General features: G+C 38.4%; 1 protein-coding gene across 6 annotated transcripts in view; it reads right to left on the bottom strand.

Annotated features, from left to right (window-relative positions):
- The window catches only part of ELAVL4 (ELAV like RNA binding protein 4), a 154,411-nt gene that overhangs the window by 81,662 nt on the left and 49,044 nt on the right, over positions 1–23,705 (bottom strand). The window contains exon 1 of one of the 6 annotated variants that reach the window (XM_042952240.1): positions 11,064–11,263. The exons of 4 other annotated variants lie outside the window; for them this stretch is intronic. In XM_042952240.1, the coding sequence (XP_042808174.1) occupies positions 11,064–11,111 (48 nt within the window). In that variant the 5' untranslated portion in view covers positions 11,112–11,263. Of the gene's footprint in view, positions 1–412; positions 444–11,063; positions 11,264–23,705 lie in introns of those variants that run through there. One more of the 6 variants, XM_042952244.1, reaches the window with a different exon arrangement.

Raw genomic sequence — 23,705 nt, 5'->3', positions numbered from 1 at the left:
TCCATTTTAAGTGAGCACTCTCCTAATAAAAGTTTCATTAGTAAAGATTGCAAGTTCTCAGGCTTTCCATGACAGACTTTTAAATAGCACTTAGAGCTAAAGTTTATCATTAAAGCTGTATTTACTACTGCTGCATCTTCAAAGGGGGCACTTGAAAAAAAAAGTTCAATTCAGCCTATTATTTTTCATGTACAAATTAGAAAGGAAAACTCTGAAGGTTTAGACTGGCAGCTTAGGAAAACATAGGCTACTTCAGAAGCCATTATTGGCACATCCAGAGCACACTGGGGGTCATGGCTGTCTATCTATACATACCCCGCCACACACACACACACACACACACACACACCATGCAGTATTTAGTGTGTGTCACAAAGTTACTCTATGATTTCTGCTCTATGTGCAGACTTACAGTTTGCACAGGTACATGCCAAGAGGGCCACTATCTTCTCAGGTCCTCCCCGGAGGGTGACATGGGGAAAGGTACTCAAAGAGTCATCTCTGTTGGAAGAAAGGCATTCGTATTTCTGTAAAATTAACAGGCTCTAGCCAAGCTCTACAGTAGCTGACAGAGAGACGAGTTCCTCCCAAATGCCTAAACTTTACTTTTCCTGAAAGCAAACATCTGCATATATGGAACCTTATAGACAAAAATGTCCAGAAGACCTTTTATTTCTTTTTAAAATTTTTTTAACATTTATTTATTTTTGAGAGACAGAGAGAGACACAGCACAAGCAGGGGAGGAGCAGTGAGAGGGGGAGACAAAGAATCCAAAGCAGACTCCAGGCTCCGAGCTGCCAGCACAGAGCCTGACACGGGGCTCGAACTCACGGACCGTGAGATCATGACCTGAGCGGAAGTCGGCCACTCAAGCAACTGAGCCACCCAGGCGCCCCCCCTTTTTATATCTATCTTTTGGAGTCACGCCTAGGCTCTTACAAATACAAAAAGAAAAACATTTGTGTACTTGAATGTTCAAACAGATCTCTTCTCATAACTTGACACAAACCTCATTATGTAACATCCAACTTTAAAATCCCTCACCACAACGTTAGCCCCAATCACAGGGACTTAGCCTCTTAGAAGTTTTTTGATCAGTGTCAGAAGAAAAAGAAAACGGTGAAGCTGAATTCCACCTTCCAAAGAAATACACATAGCAAGTCCTCAACAAACACATCTTCATCCAACAACAAATGATAGCTAACCTCTACTATGAACACAGTTGGGAAAACAACTTCAAGGGCTAGTTGCTACAAGACAGTAGATGACAGCAGGTAACTGATTCATACAACAAGCAGGAGTGGATTCAATGCCACAAAGTGCAGAGAGGGGGAAACCTCCACCCTGTAGTGTGTTTTTCAGAATTCGCCATCTTGGCTAGGATGGTTTCTCTGCTTCCTCGTATCCTGAAAATAGAACTAAACTTCTTATAGAAAAAATGTTTATGAATAGCATTTTATAGCTTTAACATGAACAATTTAAAAATTAAACTCGAGTTTAAATGTTATTTTTCAAACCAGAGTCCAAGGTAAGTTATTTAAGAGCTACCTATGACTTGTAATCTTTTTCCATTTTAAAAAAATCACATATGCTAGTTTTGCACTTTACTTTTTTTGGTTAAAAATAAGGCTTTCCAAAAACAAAACAAAACAAAAAACAAAACCCAAGCACAACAATTACATTGACCTTATTTCTTCAACATTTTCACTGCTTCCTCAACAAAAATTATTTAAAGATTCCTTTATGGTGTTCAGCATTTCATGATCCTTATACAGAAAGATCCATATTGAGGGGAAAATATCTCTGGTATTAAATACAATGAGGAACTGAATAACGATCTTCCCCAAAGCAAAATGGTCAGTCCTAAAATGGTCAAGTAAAAGGCAAAAGCTTGGCGGTGGAGCGTGGGGAGAGACAGAAAAGAGGTAGAGACAGTGACAGGGTTTAGGGGAGCCACCAGCAAATTAGGACTCTAACACTGCATAATTTATTTCTTAATGAATGTACAAGGAACAGCATAAATATTACCATTAAGCGGAGTGAACAGCCAAAGCAAGCTAGCTGGCTGATTGCTTTCTTATTTTTTATTCTCTTGTAACAATTCCATTTCCAAAGTGCTTGATTCCTAACACTGATGCTCCATAGCTATTGTGAGCACACTGCCTGAATACTTAATGAAGTAAACAACAAACAAAATGGCTCATCTTTGGTGCCCCTAGCTAGCATCCCAAACTGGATATAATTAAAGGTGTGAACAAGCAAGCAAGGAAGTAATGAACCTGCAAAGTCAAGGTTCTGAGAAATTATCGGGCATCCTGCACTGCACCAGTTCAAATTTATCACTCATTATCTCTTATATCGGCAAGTGCGGATCCACATGTTGGTACCTCTCTCCACTCTTGTCCTCCGGCCTTTTTTTTTCCTTTCCATTTCTAGATGAGTAATTTATGACAATTACTGCTTGTGACAATTCCCACCCACCCCCAGATCACCTTTCTTTTTACCTTTAAAAAGCCACTGACCTATAATGGCCCTCTATCCTTAAAATACACTGAGATTTTAAAAATAAAAGGATGTTTCTAAAGCACACACATACACACACAAACTCACAAAACAATGCACAAACTGCTAACACAGCCACCCTACCTCCTACTTGTTTTTACCAATGGTTAAAGATTAGGTTCAAATGTTCCTAAAGAAAAAACAACTCTCCTTCCACAAACATATACATTTTAATTTGAACCCAACCCCTTGATTGAAAGAGCAGCTTCTAGCTCACAAACACTGTTAGGGATTTGCACATTTATAGTTTCTCAAGTGGCAACTAAAGAAAGGTATTTGGTTACGAATGGAAGTCTGCAGGGTCCGGATATATCTTTTTTGATTGAGTTTTATATTTCTTCTAATAAGAAAACTCTTGGAGTCTGTGAGGAGGAGAAGCCACTTCCTATGGGAAGCCAGCCCAGTTTGGTTTTCTTTCCATTTTTAGATGCACATATACTTGCAAGTATGTATACACATTTGGTAATACCAAATAAGGAAAACCTAAGACAGGTGCAGGATTCCAGAAACACACACACATGCTTACACAGATACACACACACACACATACACACACAGAGTCTCCCTCTGTCACATACACATAATTTCCATATATCTATCAAACGCATGGAAGAACGAACAGTGGGCAATAAAAGGTTGACTTCACTTTCAAAAGGAGAATTGGCCAATTCTGTGCAACATGGTCCATCTACTGGAAGATGGTAAGATAAAAGCTTGAGAATGTTTATGTCCCTTCATACCCCCCAAATTCCCAATGACATTGGGAAAAAATACTGCATTGCAGCATTTGCCAGCGCACACTCATGTGTCTAGCATCCGCTGGCCAGCTCACCAACAAATGTACATATTAAGTGTCCAGACATATAAATTAAGTGCCTGGTGGCCACAGATCATTGGAACTGATGAAGAAATTTGTCAAGGCCAAAGTACTTCTGTTCACATACAATGACCTCTATCAAGACCGCCATTCCTTATTTGTGGTACACACAATTTGTTTCAGTTTTCTTTTTTCTTTTTTAAATTAAAATAAGGCATTAAGATGCCAAGGGCTAATTGAAGCAGCGTATATCCTCATGGAAGAAATAGTATTTGGTCTACATATAGGAAAAGATTCCACCCACAATAAGGAAATAAGTGCAAAGGGAAGAAATCAAACCAAAGAAAGGACTTGCCCTGAGGGAAACCCTTTCATTGTTCATGGTAATTCTTGAGAAAAACACCTTGATTTACCCACAAATTCTTCTAGAGACCCTGAATACACACACAAAGCACTATTCAGGCAATGATTTCTAGATTTGAAATGTCAAATAGATTATCCCCAACAGAAATGCTAAGTTTAGAATACCTGAAGTCTATCACGTCTCAGACCCTTTTTCAAGACTGAGTTAAGAACTAAAATGCAAACACGTAGCTCATTTTCTTTCTCTTTCTTTGAAAAACATTCGATCGTTATTAGCTCATAACAATCTGGGCTTCCCCTCACAACAAAATCCTTGAGTGTTCAAAGGACCAAGGAAGAGCTATTGGGAGAGAAAAAAGTTTGAAGGCTTTGGAAAACTATCAAACAGAAGCAAGCTCATCTATATCTGGCCAGGAGGACGACTGAATGAATGGCAGTTAGAAATGAGCGGAACTGAGATTACAAAAATGAGTGCTCAAGTTGTCTGTTAGGCTTTTTTTCTGAGATATTAAAATTATCTTATAAGTCAATGATTCTCAAAGCAGTTTCTCAGCTACTTCCCTATCTATGTTCATTCTATCCTTTTAAAAATTTGAATATTAAACGATTTAGCCAATATGTTACAATGAGGTATACAGAAATTCTGACCATTAAGCCTGGGATGTAGTCAGGTATTTTTTGCAGAAATATATCCGATCAGATTTTCATTTCTCAATAAATGCACTCTTAGCCTAGTGCTTCCATAAAGGCACACCTCCTCGTGCAGGTAGTAGGCATTAATGTTTTTAAGACAAAGAAGCAAGAAAGGTCAGCAGTGGAACCACGTGTCTTTTTTACAACCCAAGACAAAGTGTTAGTTCTATGGAAATGGTTTTGCCCTAAGGAAAATATGCTAGAAATTCCTCAGAAAAAAATATGTTAGAGATAATAAAAAAAACCTATTCTAATTTTTAAGAGAGATATGCTCAAGACAGAGAGCAAAGGTTCAAGTATATGACATATGACAAAAATAAGTTTATTTATTTTTACTTCAAGAGTCAAAACAAATAAAAAAAAATCCCCCAATAAGAAGACAAAACAAAAAGAAGCGTCTTGCAAGGTAAAAAGAATGGGTGGGGGGTGGGGGTGGGGGTGAGTGCAGAGATTTGCAATGGAGAGAGTAAAAATTAAGAGCACTTTCAGTAAAGCCAATTACATTTCCGAACCTTTTAACATATTTCAGTATTTTTTAATCTCTCATTTTTGGGCTTAATATTAGCTACCTGATCGTGTATCTAATTTGGAAGAAACCAGAACAGATCATGGTTTTTATGCAACCTCCTGTTTGCCTAAGCACTATACCTTTCAGTCCTTCTGGTACCCACCATCATGAGAAAAAGAGCCCACTAGTAAAGCACACTCAGAGGAAAAGGGAGAGATGCCTGTCACCCAGGGCACGCACGGGTCCTAGACGTTCAGAGACTCTAAAAAAAAAAAAAATCAGCTTTTCGCTCAGTTTATGCCAAGACTAGACCCAGGACCAAATGCACTGCAGTGGTTGCAAGGGTACACCTGATGGACCTTGTGGTTGGAGGTATGGAGAGGTAAACGAAGCAAGAGGCTAGAATGCAGCTTTTCATTGATTATTTTTAAAAGTAATTTCTACTCGGGATATAAAATGAAAGATACAATGAACTCCCTGGAATTGTAGTATCAACATCTGATTTAGTAAAAACACCAATATCAGCTAGCACAAAATCATTGCTTTAGGGTAGATCTATACTACCTATATTTCTCCAATGGATATTTGCTGGAAATTTCTAAGAAATCATTTGCAGAACCTATCAGCTGTGGGAGTTCACTATTATGCTTCCGTCAACTTCATTCAATATAATTTACATTTTTTTCAAATGGCCTCACAGGATTCCTTGCGATTTTTCGCACGTACAATTTCACAGCAGGGGAAAGGGGTAAAGAGAGGAAAAAAAAAAAAAGCAAGATTCCCTTCCCTCCCTTCCCCCCTCTTCTTCTTCTCTCTCCCTATTTTTTAAACCAAAAAAAAAAAAAAAAAAAAAAAAAAAAAAAAAAAAAAACAGGAGAGACAGAACAGATGCTTAAAAATAGATTTCTAAAAATCACTGTAAACCAGAGTTAGAAATGTAATTAACACCTATTTATAAAGAATAATTAAAGTTGGGCCGGCCACAAAGAACAGCAAAGATAATCGAGGTCCTGTCCTCCCCCCCTTTTTTACACTGTTTGCAGTGTGTTCTCATGATAGCCACCTGCTCCCTACTCGGCTTTTCCTCTGTTCGTTTCCCCGGCAACCTTTCATTGGGTTTTCCTCCCAGCTATCGCTTTCAGTTGGGCTGCTCGGTCTAATCTTATTTGTTTTACACCCATCAAAACAAGCAGCCAGACAAAGGCAATCCTCTAAGAATGGGAAAAAGACCACAGCTTTGTTATAACATCTATGCAGAGCGAAAAGTCCTCCCCAGGCTTTGCTAGCAAAAAATAAGTGAGATAGATATGAATTTACAGCCTCCCCACATACCCGGCTTTGAAACCCTGTGAAAGCTATTGCTGGTGAAATTCAAAGTCAAAGTGGGCACTCGTGGCATTTGATTGTGCCATTTTGTGCCATATCTTCAGGGTCAACATCAGGCGACAGGAGCGGCACTCAAGGAGTTTCCCTGCTTCTTTTTTTCCCGAAAAAGATGATGCTAAAAATAGATTTACTACTTTGGCAGAATGGTTTTCCACTTCCCTTTCCACATCCAAAAGTCCTGCTTCACAATTGCATCTGCTGGTACTGAACCTCACCTCCTCCACCCCTCATACCCAGCCTTCCCCATCACTCCTAGCAGGAGACTGAAAAAGAAATGTGCCTTTAACTTTAACAGTCATGTAATTCTGTTGAAAGCTCACAGAGGCGGTGGACACGCCAGCCAACAGCTACGGTGACATTGTGATTGTCAAAAAAGACACCAGCCTCGCTTGGCTAAATGTGTGTTCGATGGAAGAGGCAGTGTGTGTGCCTTGTGTGCATGCAGTGCCATTACACTTGGAGATGGATGCTGGGTTTCAGAAAAGAGAAATACTAATAAACACACACACAGACACAGACACGATCTGCACAGTGATTTACGATGCACAGTCCATCATCCTTACACACACACACACACACACACACACGCACACACACACACAAGGCTGGAATCTCCAAGCTGCCTTCCTCTGAATTTTCACTTACCATCTTCAAGCCATTCCACTCCATCTGTGATCAGAAGAAGATGGACCCTCACACAGTGTGTCAAAAGCGGAAAGGAACGTTATGTAAAAGCTGACATTCCTTCTTACAGAGCTGCTGCCCAGAGAAGGAAGCAACAACTCAACACGCCAGGCACCGCTACACATACAAGCCGCCTCCTCTTTTTTATGAGGTCATGACAGGAAACTCTTTGAAATACAAGATGCAGCATTTACTGAAGCCCAAATAAATCACTCTCTTTGCCGTTTTGACTGCGCAGTCCCCCGAAACACAACTGCCCATCTCAACGTTCAGTATCCAGGAACTGCCTCTCGAGCTTTAAATTTCCAGCACGGAAATGGAGATTCCTAACCCCGCTACATCCCCTCCAGCCCCACAAAACCCAGGCACATAGACAAACCCCCTCTCCCTCACAAAAAAACACAGAACAAAACCCTTTTTTTTTTTTTTTTGCCAACATGGTCTCATGTAATATAATCTCTTTCAAAAAATCAGCAATTATTTCGGCCCACCTCCCCTCTACATCACCCCCCTCCTTTATGTTGAAGGGAAAATTGACAATGACCTGTTAAAAATGACAATCTATTTCCCCACTGCTTTTCAATAAAAGGACCTACCGGCACTCTCTACACAAAAGAGATAGTAAATGTAGGAACCAAACAGCAGCAGAGAACTAAACTCTTGTGCAAGCATAAGACTGGTCAAGGTGTAGATGTTTTTCTTCCCTCCAGCAACACAAACAACAGATTATAAATCTAGTCATACCTACCATAACCATTCTTATTGGCAAATATTGGGTCTCGCAGAGCTTCGACTCTTCTCTTAAAATTTGCAAAGGTTTCAGAATGTATTTTTTAAATGACTACTATTGTTATATATATTTAAAGATCCACAAAACACAGTGTGGATGATTGTAAAGTAAATCAATTATTTGGGGGGAGGGGATGGGGGGAGAGAAAGAAAAAAAAAAAGAAAGAAAAGGAGCAGTGAGCTGAAACCCCCGATTCTAGGATGTAGATAAGAACAACTGAACAGAGCCTTGCTGAAATTGGCTCGAAGCTTCCCCTTTTTACATCCATTTATGGGACCATCTGTCAGCCGAAGCCAGGATCTGATTGGCTGGGGAAAGGAAGGGAGGCGTTGCAACATCAGGTGCTATTTAAATTAGCTACTGCCAGATTGACGATGTTAATGATTTGGTGACCTCTACAACAACAGAGACCAGATTTCTGAACTGCTTCTTGTGTCTGGTAATTAAGGCCAGGCAGAAGCAACAACAGCCATACTTGTATTTTTACCTCTTCTCTCCTCCCAGCTCAAAAGTACTGTAACAACTGCAGGTCACCCGCCGCTTGCAAACCTTAATAGTGGGAGTGTCCTCCCTTTCCCCTGTCCTGAGGGCTGCACCATCAAACCCCTTTGACAGAGGGCTTTTCCAGTATGGAATATTTTCAACCACCTTATCTTTCTGGACAGTTGCTTTCTAGCGAAATGCATATTTAATGATCTGCCTCTAGGCTTAAAGATACAACAAAAGCACTTTAATGTGCTAATACATCCACGTTTTAACTTTATTATTTCCTAATATTGCTGATTTTCAGTAAGTAATGCTCCTTGTGCAGCTAACATGGCCAGGGTTTCAAGAGAAGGCAAGTTTGAGACTGTGCTTGTTCTGTGAACTGGGTTCATACAAGTTTGCTTCAGAAAACTACTTCCTAATAAAAAAAAGAAAAAAAGCTGGGGTGGGGGAGGGGGAAAGTTGTCAGCCTCTACCTTTCTGCCTTCTGTCTGAGCTTTTCAAAACAGAGAATGATGAATGATTTATTTAAATGAATATATTTCTCAACTTGGATAGAGGCATGATCTGAATTTTTAAAAATCCACTAAAACACATTTTCTCTGCTTTCACTACTGCTATAGAGAATGGTAAAGCATGCTTTTGACAATAGCATCATTTCATAACCGGTGCAGAGGGCTCATCTTGCTTAACTGAACACGTGATTTTGCTTCTCTCCTTCAAAAGATGTATTTTATCTTTGGCCCCTTGAAAGACTTGCAAAGAGCTATTTAGCAAGTGTGTGGTGATGTATACAGTTTGTCTGCCCATGTTACACATGTCATAACCTCTGCGACACCAGTCTTCCAATAGGATAGTAATCTGTTCTGGTTTGGGTTTTAAAGTGGCTTACCTGAAGAGTTTCTGCTTTACTTCTATCCAAAAGGCTAAATTACTGCTATTTATTTAATTCACAATTTAGTCAATTTGTTCCTCAATGAATACACAGAGGTAACAAGTATTACTAAGGAAATAATTCAACATTATTTTAAATCTTTGGCTGTAGTTGACAGCAAGACGGGACTGGGCACAATAGAAATAGAGGCCGAAAATCATGCTACACTCTGGGCTTCGAAGTCCAAGAAAAGACAGGCCCATGAAAAATTGTTAGAAAAGAAAATGACCTTTATATTAAAAAAAATTAAAACTGTTTTTTTCCCAGCTACTATTTCATGAACACACACACACACACACACACACACACAAATGTACATATTCACACTTTTAAAAATACAGATACACCACAAAACGGTATGTGCTGGGTACACTCTATGATACATTCAGCTGTTCGAAATAAAAATACATGAAAGAGAAAAGTAGAAATGTTAAAATGGTAACAATAGTTATGGTGAAACAATACTGGTCTAAGTAAACTTTTAAAATAATTTCTCCAGCAAATATACAGAGTCCTACAAGTCACAACAGTACTATAGTATCTGTTGAACTGTGTTCTAGGGACGAATTCATAGGTTAAGTGTTCTAAAGAGCTCAACATACAGACACAGGGAAGGTACAGGTGCCCCAAATCAACAACAGAAACTCTGAATGCAATCCTATCAATATCAAAATATTGTGAAAAGAAAACCATGAACACAATGCTGAAAAACACAAATGAAAACAGCTCCGCTCCAGACCAAAATCTTTACTTTGTATCTCTCTGGAGGTTATAAGAGTCACAATGTCTTAAAAGCATTCTCTCCCTTCCTTACTAATCTCAGCACACTTAGGTATCAATCAACAGTAGGTATATCAAAAGATGTTCTGGCCACTTTTCCGAAACAGGAACTGTATATTACAGTATAAATAATTAGCTGGTTGTGCTAGGCTAAAAAAAATCCATGCACTTTGTATATTGATTACTTCTCCAAAAAACCTCCACTCTAAAGTCTTTCAACGGAATCCTCAAACAAATGCACAAATGTCCTCAGAGGCCTTTTCTCTAAAGACAAAGGCAGAATCCTATTGTTGGGAAAAGTCAACCTTATTATTGCATTTCCAATAGTACCATTCATCTTTCAGAGTGAGGGGCTGACCGCTCCATCAGTGGTGTGACATTTGTAAAGCAACAGATTCTCAATATATTATCTCAAGAATCAGGCAGGCGAGTCTCCCAGTCATGCACGATTTTTTTTTCTGCCACAATCCTCCACCACCACAGAAAGAAACTTGTCTCACTCAGGCAGCTAAGGCAACCTAAAAATGATATCCCAGAGCTGTGGGGCTGCCAGTGCCGCTGTATCCCTCTTACCATAAAAGAGCAGTTTCTTGACTCATTAATAACAATTTCCCTTAAAAGAAGTAATCTCATATCAGTCAGCCCCTTGCCACCATGCACACATCCCAAAGGTTGCAGATATGTCAGCATCAGTCGCCGGCAGCCAGCTTTCCCACACAGAGTCCAGATGGACTGTACCAGAAGCCAATTCAGCGTTAATAACTACCTACTCCGCGCAGTGGAGAAGCCTTACGTGGCACAATGGGCTAGGAAACAGCAGCCGGCTGAAACTGCAAATAAAAAAGACAAACCAAATTCTCCAAAAGCACCAAAAGGAAGGAACAGAAAGGGAAGCGTGAATTGTATTCCTTGACTTCCATGAGAAGAAAAAAAAAAGAGAAAAAGAAAAGAGAGGAAAAAAAGAAAAAGAAAAAAGAATCCTTCATAAACATAGGGGGGAAAAATGAAGGGGGGGAAGGGAAACAGATGCTGCCCAGAAAAAAAGTGACAAAATATTACCTCATTATTTAACAAAGCAGCATTAAGCGTCCTGCTGATTTCAAACATCTTGCCACAGATTTTGTTTTAAGAGAAACAGATAGAATCCTTTGCAAAGCACTCCGTCTGCAAAGGGTTCTTCAATTTTCTTGCGCGCCACGGAACAGTCAATATATTATTTCCCTAGAGTTCGCACATTAAAACCTCTAGTCAGTGAGCTGAATTTTCCCCTTATCTCACACACAGTAGACTCCTGTTATATGTACTGCTCTCTTTGCAAGAGCAGCCTGCCCCAAACATGGCTGGTGTTTAAACTACTCTTTAAAGTAACAGTTCACTATATAACCACCAGGTGGGTAGAGTGCACAGATTCAAATGAACCATCTTAAAGGATCGTGGTGTTCCCCCCCACCCCCGCCCCCGCCTTTTAGGTGTACAGTGTGACATGATAGGCATCGTGTCTTGTATCTCTCTGTATCTTGTCAAAATAAACAAATAAAATTCCTTCTCCTGACTTATAGGGAGGAAACAAAACACCATCACCAATTCTAATAAGAACTGTGAAGAATGAAACACAAACACGCTTTGTTTCATTCAGCAAAGGATGAACAAGGAAAATGCAATCAACACAGAGCAGGGCCGTGGGGGAGGGACCAAAAACTCCCTGGAAATATTTTCCTTTAGCAAAAAGAGAAAAATATTGACTCACGTGATAAAAACCCATCAAAAGTGAGCATATGGATGAATCACATACAAGATGGAGGAAAGAGTTTAAGGGTACAACTTTTCTTCTGAGTAAAGCATGAGGTTATTTGATAGGGTCTTTTATGATAGGAAATAACCAAAAGCTTAAACATAAAGACACTGGGAAAAAAAACAGAAACAAAATCTTAAGCATCTCTTTTAAAAATACAATCATACCAATAGCTATAAATGACCACAAGAGCAAATGAATCATATCTCTCCTCAGTCCTATTCTTTTTTCCTAAGATCCACCTCAACGTGGAACATTTCTGTCCTGTGTTATTTTGGATGTATAGCTAACGTGGTGTCTCCTTTGTACAATTCTATTCCAATTAATTTGCTCCTCTGCCAGGAATAAATAGAATGTCCCAAGCTGAAAGCCCCAAGTGATGGAAGGTGGATGTTCAAAGATAAAGAATCACCTGGACATAAATAAATCTCATCCCTTATATTGTTATATGGCCTGATTTAAAGGAGGATATTATTAAAGAGCATGCATGCACTATTTTACGTTCTCTCGTATCTAAAAGAGAAACCAACACACACAGATACCTGGAATTTTGTTTTCTTGGCTGGACAAAATTAATGCCCTAGAACTTACACATCCTCTTGCAAACACAAATGTCGATACTAGTATTTTTCCAGCCCATCCAGGCAATATTTAGCCACATACAATAGTGACTGTCTCCTTCATGTTTAAGTCTAGGCTGCCTCGCTTAATACCATTTAACCTCCTCGCATATATTAAGTTTCAAGTGACAATTTTTAACTGGGGAATGAGAAGGAGTTGCTCTCATCAAATTCTGGTTGTATGCAATAAGCTAATTTGTACACTCACCATATGTCTTAAACACTAATTAAAAAATGTCACTTTCTTCAAACATTAAAATGTAATCAGCCTAGTAAATAAAATATTCCCGAGTTTTCTTGCCTTGGTGATAATTTAAAGAGTGTTTATCTCAAGGTAACCTCTCTATTTTGATTACCAAGAAAGGCTTTTGATTTGAAAAAAGAAAAAGGGAGATATTGGGGGCTTGGGGAGTGAGAAGAGTAAACCACAACTGTACGTAGTTACACAAAGGAAAATAAGATGAGGCGGGGTTTTAAGGACCATAGTCTTGTTACCCTAAGGCAAATCCAGCCAATCAATACCACCCATTGACGGTCTACCATCTGCCATGCTACCCAGCGATGTGGCTAAACAGACCTGTTCCATATGACCGTAGCCGGCTCATTTTCAGTCGATTAGGGCAGTTCCAGAGCATTCACGTGCAATAGCACAAAACTCCAAGTCTGACTGAGCCTCTCTCTTCACACCAGTCCCTCCCAGCACAGCTGCAGACTTTTTTCCTCCTGTTCTGGGTATCTGGATTATCTCTTCTTGCACCTCAATTGAATTAGCAAAATAGGGTGGGAAGGTAGAACAAACAGACACACACACACACACACACACACACACACACACACACACAGATAATTGCTGGCCCTTCTTCACTGTCATGCAGAAATCAGGAATTCCACGTGCTCTGTCCTAATATGATTATGGCACACCATTTAAATAGCATCATCAGTGACTATGACCTGACATTTTCCTGTAGTGCTTGCTATTTCTTGTTATCTTCTCCCTCTTCCCTTGAAAAATAGACACAAAACTGTTGGCATTTCTTCCTTTAGAGAAAATACAATCAGTATGCCCAGACAATGGTATACTCTATTTAAGGGCTTTGGATAAAATTTAAAGCCTAATTTTCCTTTGATGAATTGTGGCACTGGTTTTGTCTTTCTTTTTCCTGTTAAAAACATTAAATCAAATTTTATAGGAAAATGGAAACATACCATAGAGGCAAGAAAAATGCACCAGACTGACATGGAGTCTTGGAATTCACTGTCGATGTTCTCTTAGAGATATATGACCTGACCGTATGATGCTTTTCTCTTTCCTAAGTAGTTTTGTCTACTATGGATTGCAGGAAAGAGCTACAAGAATGCTCCTGTGTAGGAAAATGTGACAAATGGATGTCTAGTCCACTTAAATTGCCTAGAGTTCACCTGTGCAGGTAAACCAACCTCTGGGTTGATTCACACTTGATCTTCCCATTTTCTTTCCATTCCTATGCCTTATGCTAGAATAGCAGCTGAAAGCAGAAGATTTCTTTTCAGAATTAAGGTACGCTTTTTCAAAAGTGCCTTTGACCATTCCCTTAAAGCACTAGGATGTCTTTCTGGGAAAGAAAATTTAAAGGACAGGAAAACTGCCTTACTTACAAAATTCTGAAAAAGGTAAATACACATTTATCAAAAAAAAATCTAATTTAGGTGGAGTCCCTCTCTGGACTTTTCACTGTTATATTCTTCATCACAGCCTAAGAAAACTCAACAGGGTCAATGTGCAAACACACAGAGATTTCTGAAGATCCCTGCATTAAAGGATTTGGGGCCTTTCCATTTCAGCTCAGATGAGCTTCACTAAAAATAATAAAAAAAGAAACAAACAAAATACCCTCATGTAAATATAAATCTTTACAAATCAAAGGCCACTGAACAGATAAATATGGAATAGCCATACCATCAAAGGATTCAGTGTTTAACCAGATTAATACAGTTTAGAAAATAATTCAACACAAGAGTTTTTTCAAAAAAAATTCTGGACTCATAATTCTGCAACTACAAATAAAGAAAAAATGTATAGTATCGTAAAAAAGTATTGTAGAAGGAGGAGGAGAAGGAGAAGGAAGCGAAGATGAGAGGAGGAGAGGGAGGAGAAGAAGAAATAAAATAATAGGACTTATAAAGTACAAATAAAAACTGTTTTTTACCAGCAGTCTATTGTATACTGAACACTACACTAGGCACTTGATATGCACAATTTCACACAACATCATAGGAATCACAACGGTTATATCTAAGCATTCTTCTAGAAAGGTGTTTTCCTTATCTAAAAGTAAGACTTCCTCTCCATCACTTCATAGAAGAATATGCTTAATAAATATCTGTTGAATGAATGAGGAAGATGGATACAGACTAGAAGAGAAAGAAAAAGATGTAATTTTTTCTCATCTAAAAGTGACCAAGAGATTTCTTTGTGAAGTGCTTCTAACTAAACATGTCCTCAAAATGTATCTCATTTAGCCTGTCATTATGACCAGGCTATAAATCTGAAGTGAGTGAGACAAAGGATTAAAGCTGGAAAGCAAAAAATTTTAGCAGGTAGGATGAGTACCTGATTCAGACCTAATTCTCTACTTCTTCCAAATCTGGCAAAATTCCTTACATACAGTAGCTGCTCAGCAAACATCGGCTGGATGAACTCTGATGTCCTGAGCCCCTTACAGGACATAGCTAAAGCTGGAAAGCAAAAAATTTTAGCAGGTATGATGAGTACCTGATTCAGACCTAATTCTTTACTTCTTCCAAATTTGGCAAAATTCCTTACATACAGTAGCTACTCAGCAAACATCGGTTGGATGAACTCTGATGTCCTGAGCCCCTTACAGGACAGAGCCAGGCTCCAGGCAACACTCAATTATGAGGAAGGAATAAAGATCAACGATTCCATTCAACATCATCTCAAAAACTATTCCAAGGCCTATTTCATGTGATTCAACTAGGAGGCACTAAACACCATCTTAGGGAAAAAGATATGCTAGGCTCCCTAAGTCTCAGTTTCCTCACCTGTAAAATGGGCACAGTAATACTTCCCTTAAGGTTTGTTGCCAAGACTAAAACAGATAGGCTTTGTAGAGGCAGCACTCTATATGGTACCTGTTATTAATATGGAAAATAGGGAAAACTGTATCAATTAGTACCTCGCTATAAGATAATTCAATCTTGCTGAGGAAGATACAATTCAAAGACTCTCAAAAACATTTAGAGAATAATAAGACAACAATAACTAAGAAAGGCTGAATGGTCTGTTCCAGTTCTAACCAAAATGTCTGCTGCAGATTAGAACTTAGTCCAATAAGTAAAGTTCAGTGCTAAATTCTGAGTGTGAAGAAGAAGAAATACAAGTCATAATTCCCACCTTCAAGAAGCTTACAGTTTGGCTGGGAAAGAAACATTCATATTTACACATGAATCTTGATAGTGTAAGGAATATAAAAGGAATAGTATCAAAATAAAATACTGAAGAATAGTTGATGGTGAGGATGCCTTCTGCACTGATGAGGAAAGCCTTCAGGGGAGAAGCTGGAACTAATACTAGGCTTAAAGAATGATAGGATTTGTCTAGGAAAATTCCAGATATTTTATATAATAACAAAGGTGGGGGAGTATGGAAGGAAGGGGATATTGGCAGCCAGCTCATTGTAGCTAGACCCCCTTTGAGGTTTCCTCTAAATCTATTCCAATCTCTTCCACATTTTTAAAGTTATAAAAAGAGGAATATTATGATATGACTGTGGGAGAGCAGGCCTTTTATTCAGTAAGTACTTTCATAAAAAGAATAGGAATTAATAGTTACGGCACATCTACTCTGTGTCCAACATTGCACTAGACACTTTGCCTATAAATCTCATTTAATCTCATAACTCTGAGATTTCCAATAGGGAAACAAAACATTAGGGAATTTAAATGATTTGCTCAAGATCACACAGCTAGTAAGAGGCATATTTATACATATCCAATCTCAATCCACACTCTTCACTATAAATACTACCTTATATAGAAGAGTGTAGATCTAGAGAAATTTAAGTCTTATTCTCTATGTTATTATATATTCAGAAACTAACATTCAAAGTAATGTCACTGATATCTGCTGACAGTATAACAATAACAGTAAAAAACCAAACCAAACCCAAGAACAAAAAACCTAACCTATTGCTGGCAATTTCAGTATTCTGCCACCAGGTGATGACAGAATCCTGGTCCTATGAGAATTACCAAGGTCATGTTTTTGCCTGCTATAATTTTGTGTGTGTGCTATTCCTTCCTCCATCTCTGGTAGTGGAGGAAAGAGTGCCTGATCCTCAGATGGACTTGTCTACTAAAGCCCCAAGACATTAATCTCTCCAAATATTTTCCAAATTTTATCAAAAATTCAACTCTGAGCATAATTCTAAATGTCAACAATTTTCAAACAATTTTATTACAGATTGTATTCAATGAATTATAGTTCTTTTTTATTTTCACACTCTACTGTGAGCTTGCAGGGTAGAAATTGCATGTTGTTTGCCTTATCATCCCAGCACGAAGAACGTCAGTACCTAGAACATAGTGGGCACTCGGTAAAAGAACAGAAATAATTGGTTCCAAATATTTTAGAAAAACTTTAAAACCAAATGCTTAGGACACAATTGTTTGGTACTTTATTCATTAATAAACAACTTTCTCTTTCAAGTCACCCTTAATGCAGGGTTATTATAAAAAGCCCTTTCCTGAGGTTGCTCATCAGCAGCTGCATTTCTCTCAGTGGTCAGGTACTTCCTTCTGCCTTAGGAACAGTCTACATTCATTATAAGCCCTGCCCTGCACAGCAGTCTTGTTTACCTTTTCACCCTTTTTATGCCCAAGAAAGTTGCTTCCAATCTCTGTGGGAGATGAAGAAAAACCATGAAAAACAAGAGAGGCATGCTATATACCTGTCAGAAAGAGGCAACTCTCCACTTGACCCTTTTTAGTTCTCTTCTCTGACTCTGAAGCTGGGGGAATGATTTAACTACTTTTAAGCAGAAGAGTAAAGTTGCACATTAGTGCTGAGTAGCTCATTTCCCTTAGCAACCCCTTAGCAACAGCAGCTTCAAGTTCAAAATACCTCCTTGAAAAGGATCACATCTTTAATGAAGATGAGTATTTTTTTTAATGTAAGGTTTTTGAACAGATGTTTTAACATTACAGCCCCCAAAGCCTTGTAGGCTACAAATATCTATTTCATGCTAACTTTTCTTTATGATATTATGTGGTAACCATAATGATGCTGGGCTCCTGTGAAATTTCAGTCTCTGGAAAAGCCCTGGTCTTACTCTGAAATTATTCACAAATACATAACTTTTATTTTATCAAGTCACCATTAATCCTAGGTTATTACAGAAATTATACTTAAGTTCTTTAAAAAGGGTTACTGATATTGACCTCACTATTCAGTTTGCTCCCTACTGAGAAGAGTGAACAACTTAAATCACAGTTTTTAAAACCTACATCAGGGTTTTACAAACTATATTTATTATATGTAACCTAAGATTCTATGGACAGTTTAAAGAAAAATATAAAAAGAAAATTTCAACTTTACCCCAAACAGCTACTTACTGATTTTATTATTCAATACTTACTTTGTTTACTTCATTGTCTATAAACTGGATGATGGGATATCGAATAATCATCACATTTAATTGTTTTTACATTGTCAGTGAAATGAGAAGGCTTGCAAAAGGTTTTGCTAACCATCAAGAACCCTTAGGGATATAAAATGTTCATGTCATATATGTTATGCCTATCATTAAAACTTTTATCTTGTTCAAAAATTTTGAAGCTCTTTTGTCATCTTAAAGTTTTCATAATTCAGGGGCGCCTGGGTGGCGGTTGAGCATCCGACTTCAGCCCAGGTCATGATCTCGCGGTCTGTGGGTTCGAGCCCCGCATCGGGCTCTGTGCTGACAGCTTAGAGCCCGGAGCCTGTTTTGGATTCTGTGTCTCCCTCTCTCTCTGACCCTCCCCTGTTCATGCTCTGTCTCTCTCTGTCTCAAAAATAAATAAACATTAAAAAAAAATTTAAAAGTTTTCATAATTCAAATAATATATAAACTTCTGCTTGAAATTTGTTTATTGTCTATTAGCACATGGGTCCCTCGGGCACAAAATGCACAAGGGCTTAGAACAATGAACATCTTCACTATTGATCTATGTGTGCCAATTCCATGATGTGGACAGAGAAAAGACGTATTTTTACTTGGTATCAGTAGATAACAAAACCGTACCATTCACCTGACATGAAGTTTTATATGTTTCCACGTGTCAGGGTGTTACTGAAGGACGTGCCTAGAGCAATGACCTTTATACACAGTAGGTGCTTGACATGTGTTCCTGAAAGTAAGATCCATTTTAAATCACTAGGGAATATACAAGAAGGAGCCAGAAAACCTCAAGGCCAGTTCCATCTCTACCACTAATAATTCTATGACCTTGGGCAAATCACTCTCCTCTTTGGACCAGAATCTTCTCGATTAAATAAGAACTGAAACTAGGCGATTTCTGAAGTCCCTGCCAGCTCTAATATGTCAGAGTCTATAGATAAATAGTTTTTAATTAGCAAACAAAATTTTTGGTAAGGTTAACTCAGATTTTCAACTGACATTAAAGTGTAAGAATGCTGGCTAAAGGGAAGTGAAGCTTTTGAGGATTTTAAAATCTGTCTCAAATGAAGAGCCAGGTTGGTATTATGTTCCTCCGATATCCAGTCTGGTGACCAAAGTTATTTTAATAAAATACAGAACTAGAGACAGTTGGTTAAAATCATTAAACTTGCAAGCTTTGACCAGGACCTTGATCAAGTTTAAAGATTCTCTTTGAGTTTTAGTGTCATCATGTTCAAAATGGGACAATAATAATGCCTAAGGTGTGAGGCTTAAGTGAAAAAATACACATAAAGCATGTATTATTATAGGGTATAGGAAATGCTGTTACATACTCAAAGATGCTAAATATTTTTAGTATTAGGTAGAAACACATGAAATTGTTTTTAAAGATTAAACAGAATCAAATACTGTCACTTCTATTTCGCTCAAGCTATGATTTTCTTCTCCTGCCTAAAACACCTTCCATGATCCTCACTGCTTATATCAAGTCCAATTATTCAGTATGGAATTCAAGGCTCTTTGCAATCTGGTCTTCATTTAAGTTTCCTGAGTCCTTTGGGACATTCCCTCCCATATATACAGCTCTAGACATGCCAGTCTATTCTCCCATGTTGCTTGGCCCTTCTACCTCATGCCTTTGTTCCTATTTCTTCCATGTGAAATGCATTCTCTCCCTGGAAAATCACATTCATCCTTCAAGGCTTCAACCTCACAAAGCAAAATGAGCTGATTCATTATTTGAGCTTTTATAGCAGCTTATTCTTCCTGCCTCCACCATCACAGTTGTTTACGGGTCTGTTTCCCTGAGCTGCTTTCAAGATACTCCAGGGTGGGGCACCTGGGTGGCTCAGTTAGCTAAGGTTCTGACTCTTGATTTCAGCTCAGGTCATGACCTCACAGTTCCTGGAATTGAGCCCTGCATAGGGCTCTGTGCTGTTAATGTGGAGCCTGTTTGGGATTCTCTCTTCCTTTCTCTCTGCCCCTCTCCTGCTCACACACAGGTACATGCACACTCTCTCAAAATAAATAAACTAAAAAAAGAAACAAAAAGATACTCCAGGGCAAGGGCTGTTCTTATGTGTCTTTGTTTCCCTCCAGTTGAGCGCATTGGCTGCCTTGTAGTTTGTGCTCAGTAAATATCTGCTAAAGTAAAATGAACATAATCACATGGCAGGTTAAAATAGAGTTTCTCTTAGGGGCGCCTGGGTGGGTCAGTTGGTTAAGGGTTGGACTTTGGCTCGGGTCATGATCTCTCGAGTTCGTGAGTTTGAGCCTTGCACAGGACTTTCTGCTATCAGCAGAGCCTGCTTCAGATCCTCTGTCCCCCTCTCTCTCTGCCCCTCCCCTGCTTGCATTCTCTCTCTCAAAAATAAACATTAAAAAAGAAATGGCTTGTCTTAGAAATAAGTCAGTCAGAGAATGATAAATATCATATGATTTCACTCCTATGTGGAATTTAAGAAACAAAACAGATGAACATAGGGGAAGGGAAGGAAAAGTAAGATAAAAACAGAGAGGGAGGCAAACCATTAAAGAGACTCTTAAATACAGAGAACAAACAGGGTTGCTGAAGGGGTGCTGGGTGGGGGGTAGGGCTGAGTGGGTGATGGGCATTAAGGAGGGCACTTGTTGGGATGAGCACTGGGTGTTATACGTAAGTGATGAACCACCAAATTCTATTCCTGAAATCATTATTACACTGTATGTTAACTAACCTGGATTTAAATAAAATTTAAAAAATGAAAAAAAAAATAGATGAGTACCAAAGAGGACTCCAAAAAAACCTTAACTTTTGGAATCCACCCCTCCAGAGAACCGTTTTTTTTTTATGTGAGAAATCTCTACCAAAGTAAGGTCTTTATCCCTCTGGAAATCCTCAAATGACTAAAATCCGAAACTCTAAAGCGGAAGTTATTCTTCAGGACAAATCCATCGAGCTGAAGCCATGAGCTTTCAACAAAGACCACTGTCTTACTACTAGAGATGGCAATGCTCTGTCTGCAACCTCATTTAATGGCTATAATATGAGAGTTTGCACACTGAATCTGTGCTTCCATAGCTGGAGAAGTACCAGTTGCAGAGAACTCCAATAAGTCTTGGATGATGTGGAAGGCATGGAAAAGAGGAGGATACTGCTGCAGCCTGGAGTGTGAATTCATCATTTGCCCACATTACCATGCTCTACACAATCAGGACTCTGGAAGAACTCTAGGATGTGCAAGTGCTTGAGAGAATTAATAATGTATTCTAAATATTCTTTAATGTTACTGCCTATATGAATAATAACAGTTAATATTTAGTGTGTGTATGTATATGTATGCATGTATGAAATTACATCATTATGGATATGTGTATGTATATACATTTGTATATATATGTATATATACATATATATGTATATATGTATGTGTATATATATATAATTTATATATATAATATATATGTATAATTAGTTTAAAAGGAGAGTCAAGAGTCAACACTTCTGCACTATAGGAGTAGCAGGCTATTTAGCTGGTTTGTAACTCCAGAGGATTTACTTTCAAGGTTTTTTTCCCAGTAAGTGCTTTTTATCTAAGTAAAAGCTTATTAGAATTCCTAATATATAAACAAATAAAACAGTACTGCTCTCCTGGTTGGGAAAAGAGTGGGTCCCACTAAACCAATATAGTCTAGTCTAAATCTAGTCTTGTCCAGTCTATAGTGCAGTAGGAAAAAAGTTAATTGGGAGTCAAAAGACCTGGGTTCTAGCACCAATGAGACCACCCTTAGGCCCAAGCCTCCTCCTCTAGTACATCTAATTCAAAGCATTTGGTAATTGCTATCCAAGATTACAAGCATAATGCCTCAGTTTCTGGGGTTTCTCAAGCACACAGGATAAAAGTGCTTACTCCTCTCCTACTTTCTACCTACCTTAAATCTCCCCAATTATCGTGTTTCCCAATCATTCTTCAATTACACAAAGTTCAACAATGGTGTAACAATGGTGACAGTGAGGACACACAAGGTTAACAACACAGGTTTCACAAGTACCCAGAGCGGGCTTAGAAAATAGACCTGGTGTCTTGCTCTTGTCCTTCAAGATATCTCTCTCTAGTCAAGAAAAGTTATCTGTAAGCTTCTCAAGAGTCCTGAGAACCACTTAGTTGTATAGATCTATCTCTTTAACTTTTCTTATACCCACTGCTATTTGCTTGATTCAAATCTCTGTATCTCTCTCCTAGATTTTTATCAACATATCCTTACCTCCAATTTTGACTGAACCCCATTAGCCAGACACACTGACCTTTCTAAAATTCCATTTTAACCACATTGCTTCCTTGATTAATATTAATCAAAGTCCATCCCTCTTCTGCTGAGATTTCCAGTGAAGGTGTGTCAGCAGACCTCTAACTGTACATGTTGATAGGACATTGTTTCATAACACAAATGTATATAAATTCAAAGTCTTCTCTTGCATGCCTGTTTCTCCTACTAAGCTTGAACTCCTTAAAGGGTGGGGAACATATATGATTCACAATAAATAATGGATGAATAGATTAACAAATGAAACTTTCCCTAAACAAAGCTTCCAAATAGTTGCTTTTCTCCTTTTTAAGCTGCAGAGAGCTATAGGTAGCTTTCCTCCATTTGCAAAGTGGCTTTACATAACAACTACTATCTACTGAGCACTTACTATATCAGGAATTAGTATTAGCTCTTTACATGTATTAACTCACTTAATATCACAATAATCCTATAAAGTAGGTACTGTGATTGTTAACCCTACATTGACAGATAAAGACAACTAATGAGGACAGAGAGAGGTTAAATAATATACATTGACTCATTATAACCATTAAACAAACATTCAGAGTGTTTACTGTGCTATTTTCACAATAACCTATTAGCAGGAAAGAATATGTACAATCATCACTTTAAAATAAAGGCAAAACCATGCCTTGTTCATCCTTAGGGGTCCCTAGAGTACCCAGAAGAGAATCACATTCAATAAATATCTGCTGAATAAGAATTGAATTAGTGCCTCTGAAATCTAGTAGTGGGCCCTTCTACATCAACTACTTTTCTTGACTGATGCTTGAGACAAAGGACCTCTCCTTCTTTTGGTTAAATTCAGACACTTTTGAGAGTGCAAGGAGGCTCTATTAATAATTACACCAAGACAACAAGCATAAACCAGCACTGTCCAAGGACAAGAAATCCCATTGATATCCATACTCTTCAAGAATCCCTTCTGGAATTATATTTAGGGAAATAACTTAGGTAAATAAAGGTGCACACTTATGTATGTATCTTTGTATGAGCTATTCTCTGTCTGGAACACAATACCTCCCTTCTTCTTCTGCTTAGTGAACCCCTACTCATCCTGCAAAATAAAGTTAAAGTATTAATTCCCACCAATTCATTCAGCAAGTATTTACTAAGCACCTACTATGTGCCAGACACTAAAGAATTAACATTAAAGAAGGCACACAAACCCCCTGCCTTGAGAGTTTACACTGAACTGAGGGCAGACAATAAAGCTTCCCAAATTTCCTCAGAAAGAATTAGTAGTTTCTTTTTTGACTTCTCATAGAACTTGTTCTCCAGATTACTCCATTCCTCATGGAATTGCAATGGCTGCCTTCCATTC

Source organism: Panthera leo, chromosome C1 (genome assembly GCF_018350215.1).
Source record: "Panthera leo isolate Ple1 chromosome C1, P.leo_Ple1_pat1.1, whole genome shotgun sequence".
NCBI lineage: Eukaryota > Metazoa > Chordata > Mammalia > Carnivora > Felidae > Panthera > Panthera leo.
This window is presented reverse-complemented; position numbering and strand designations above follow the sequence as displayed.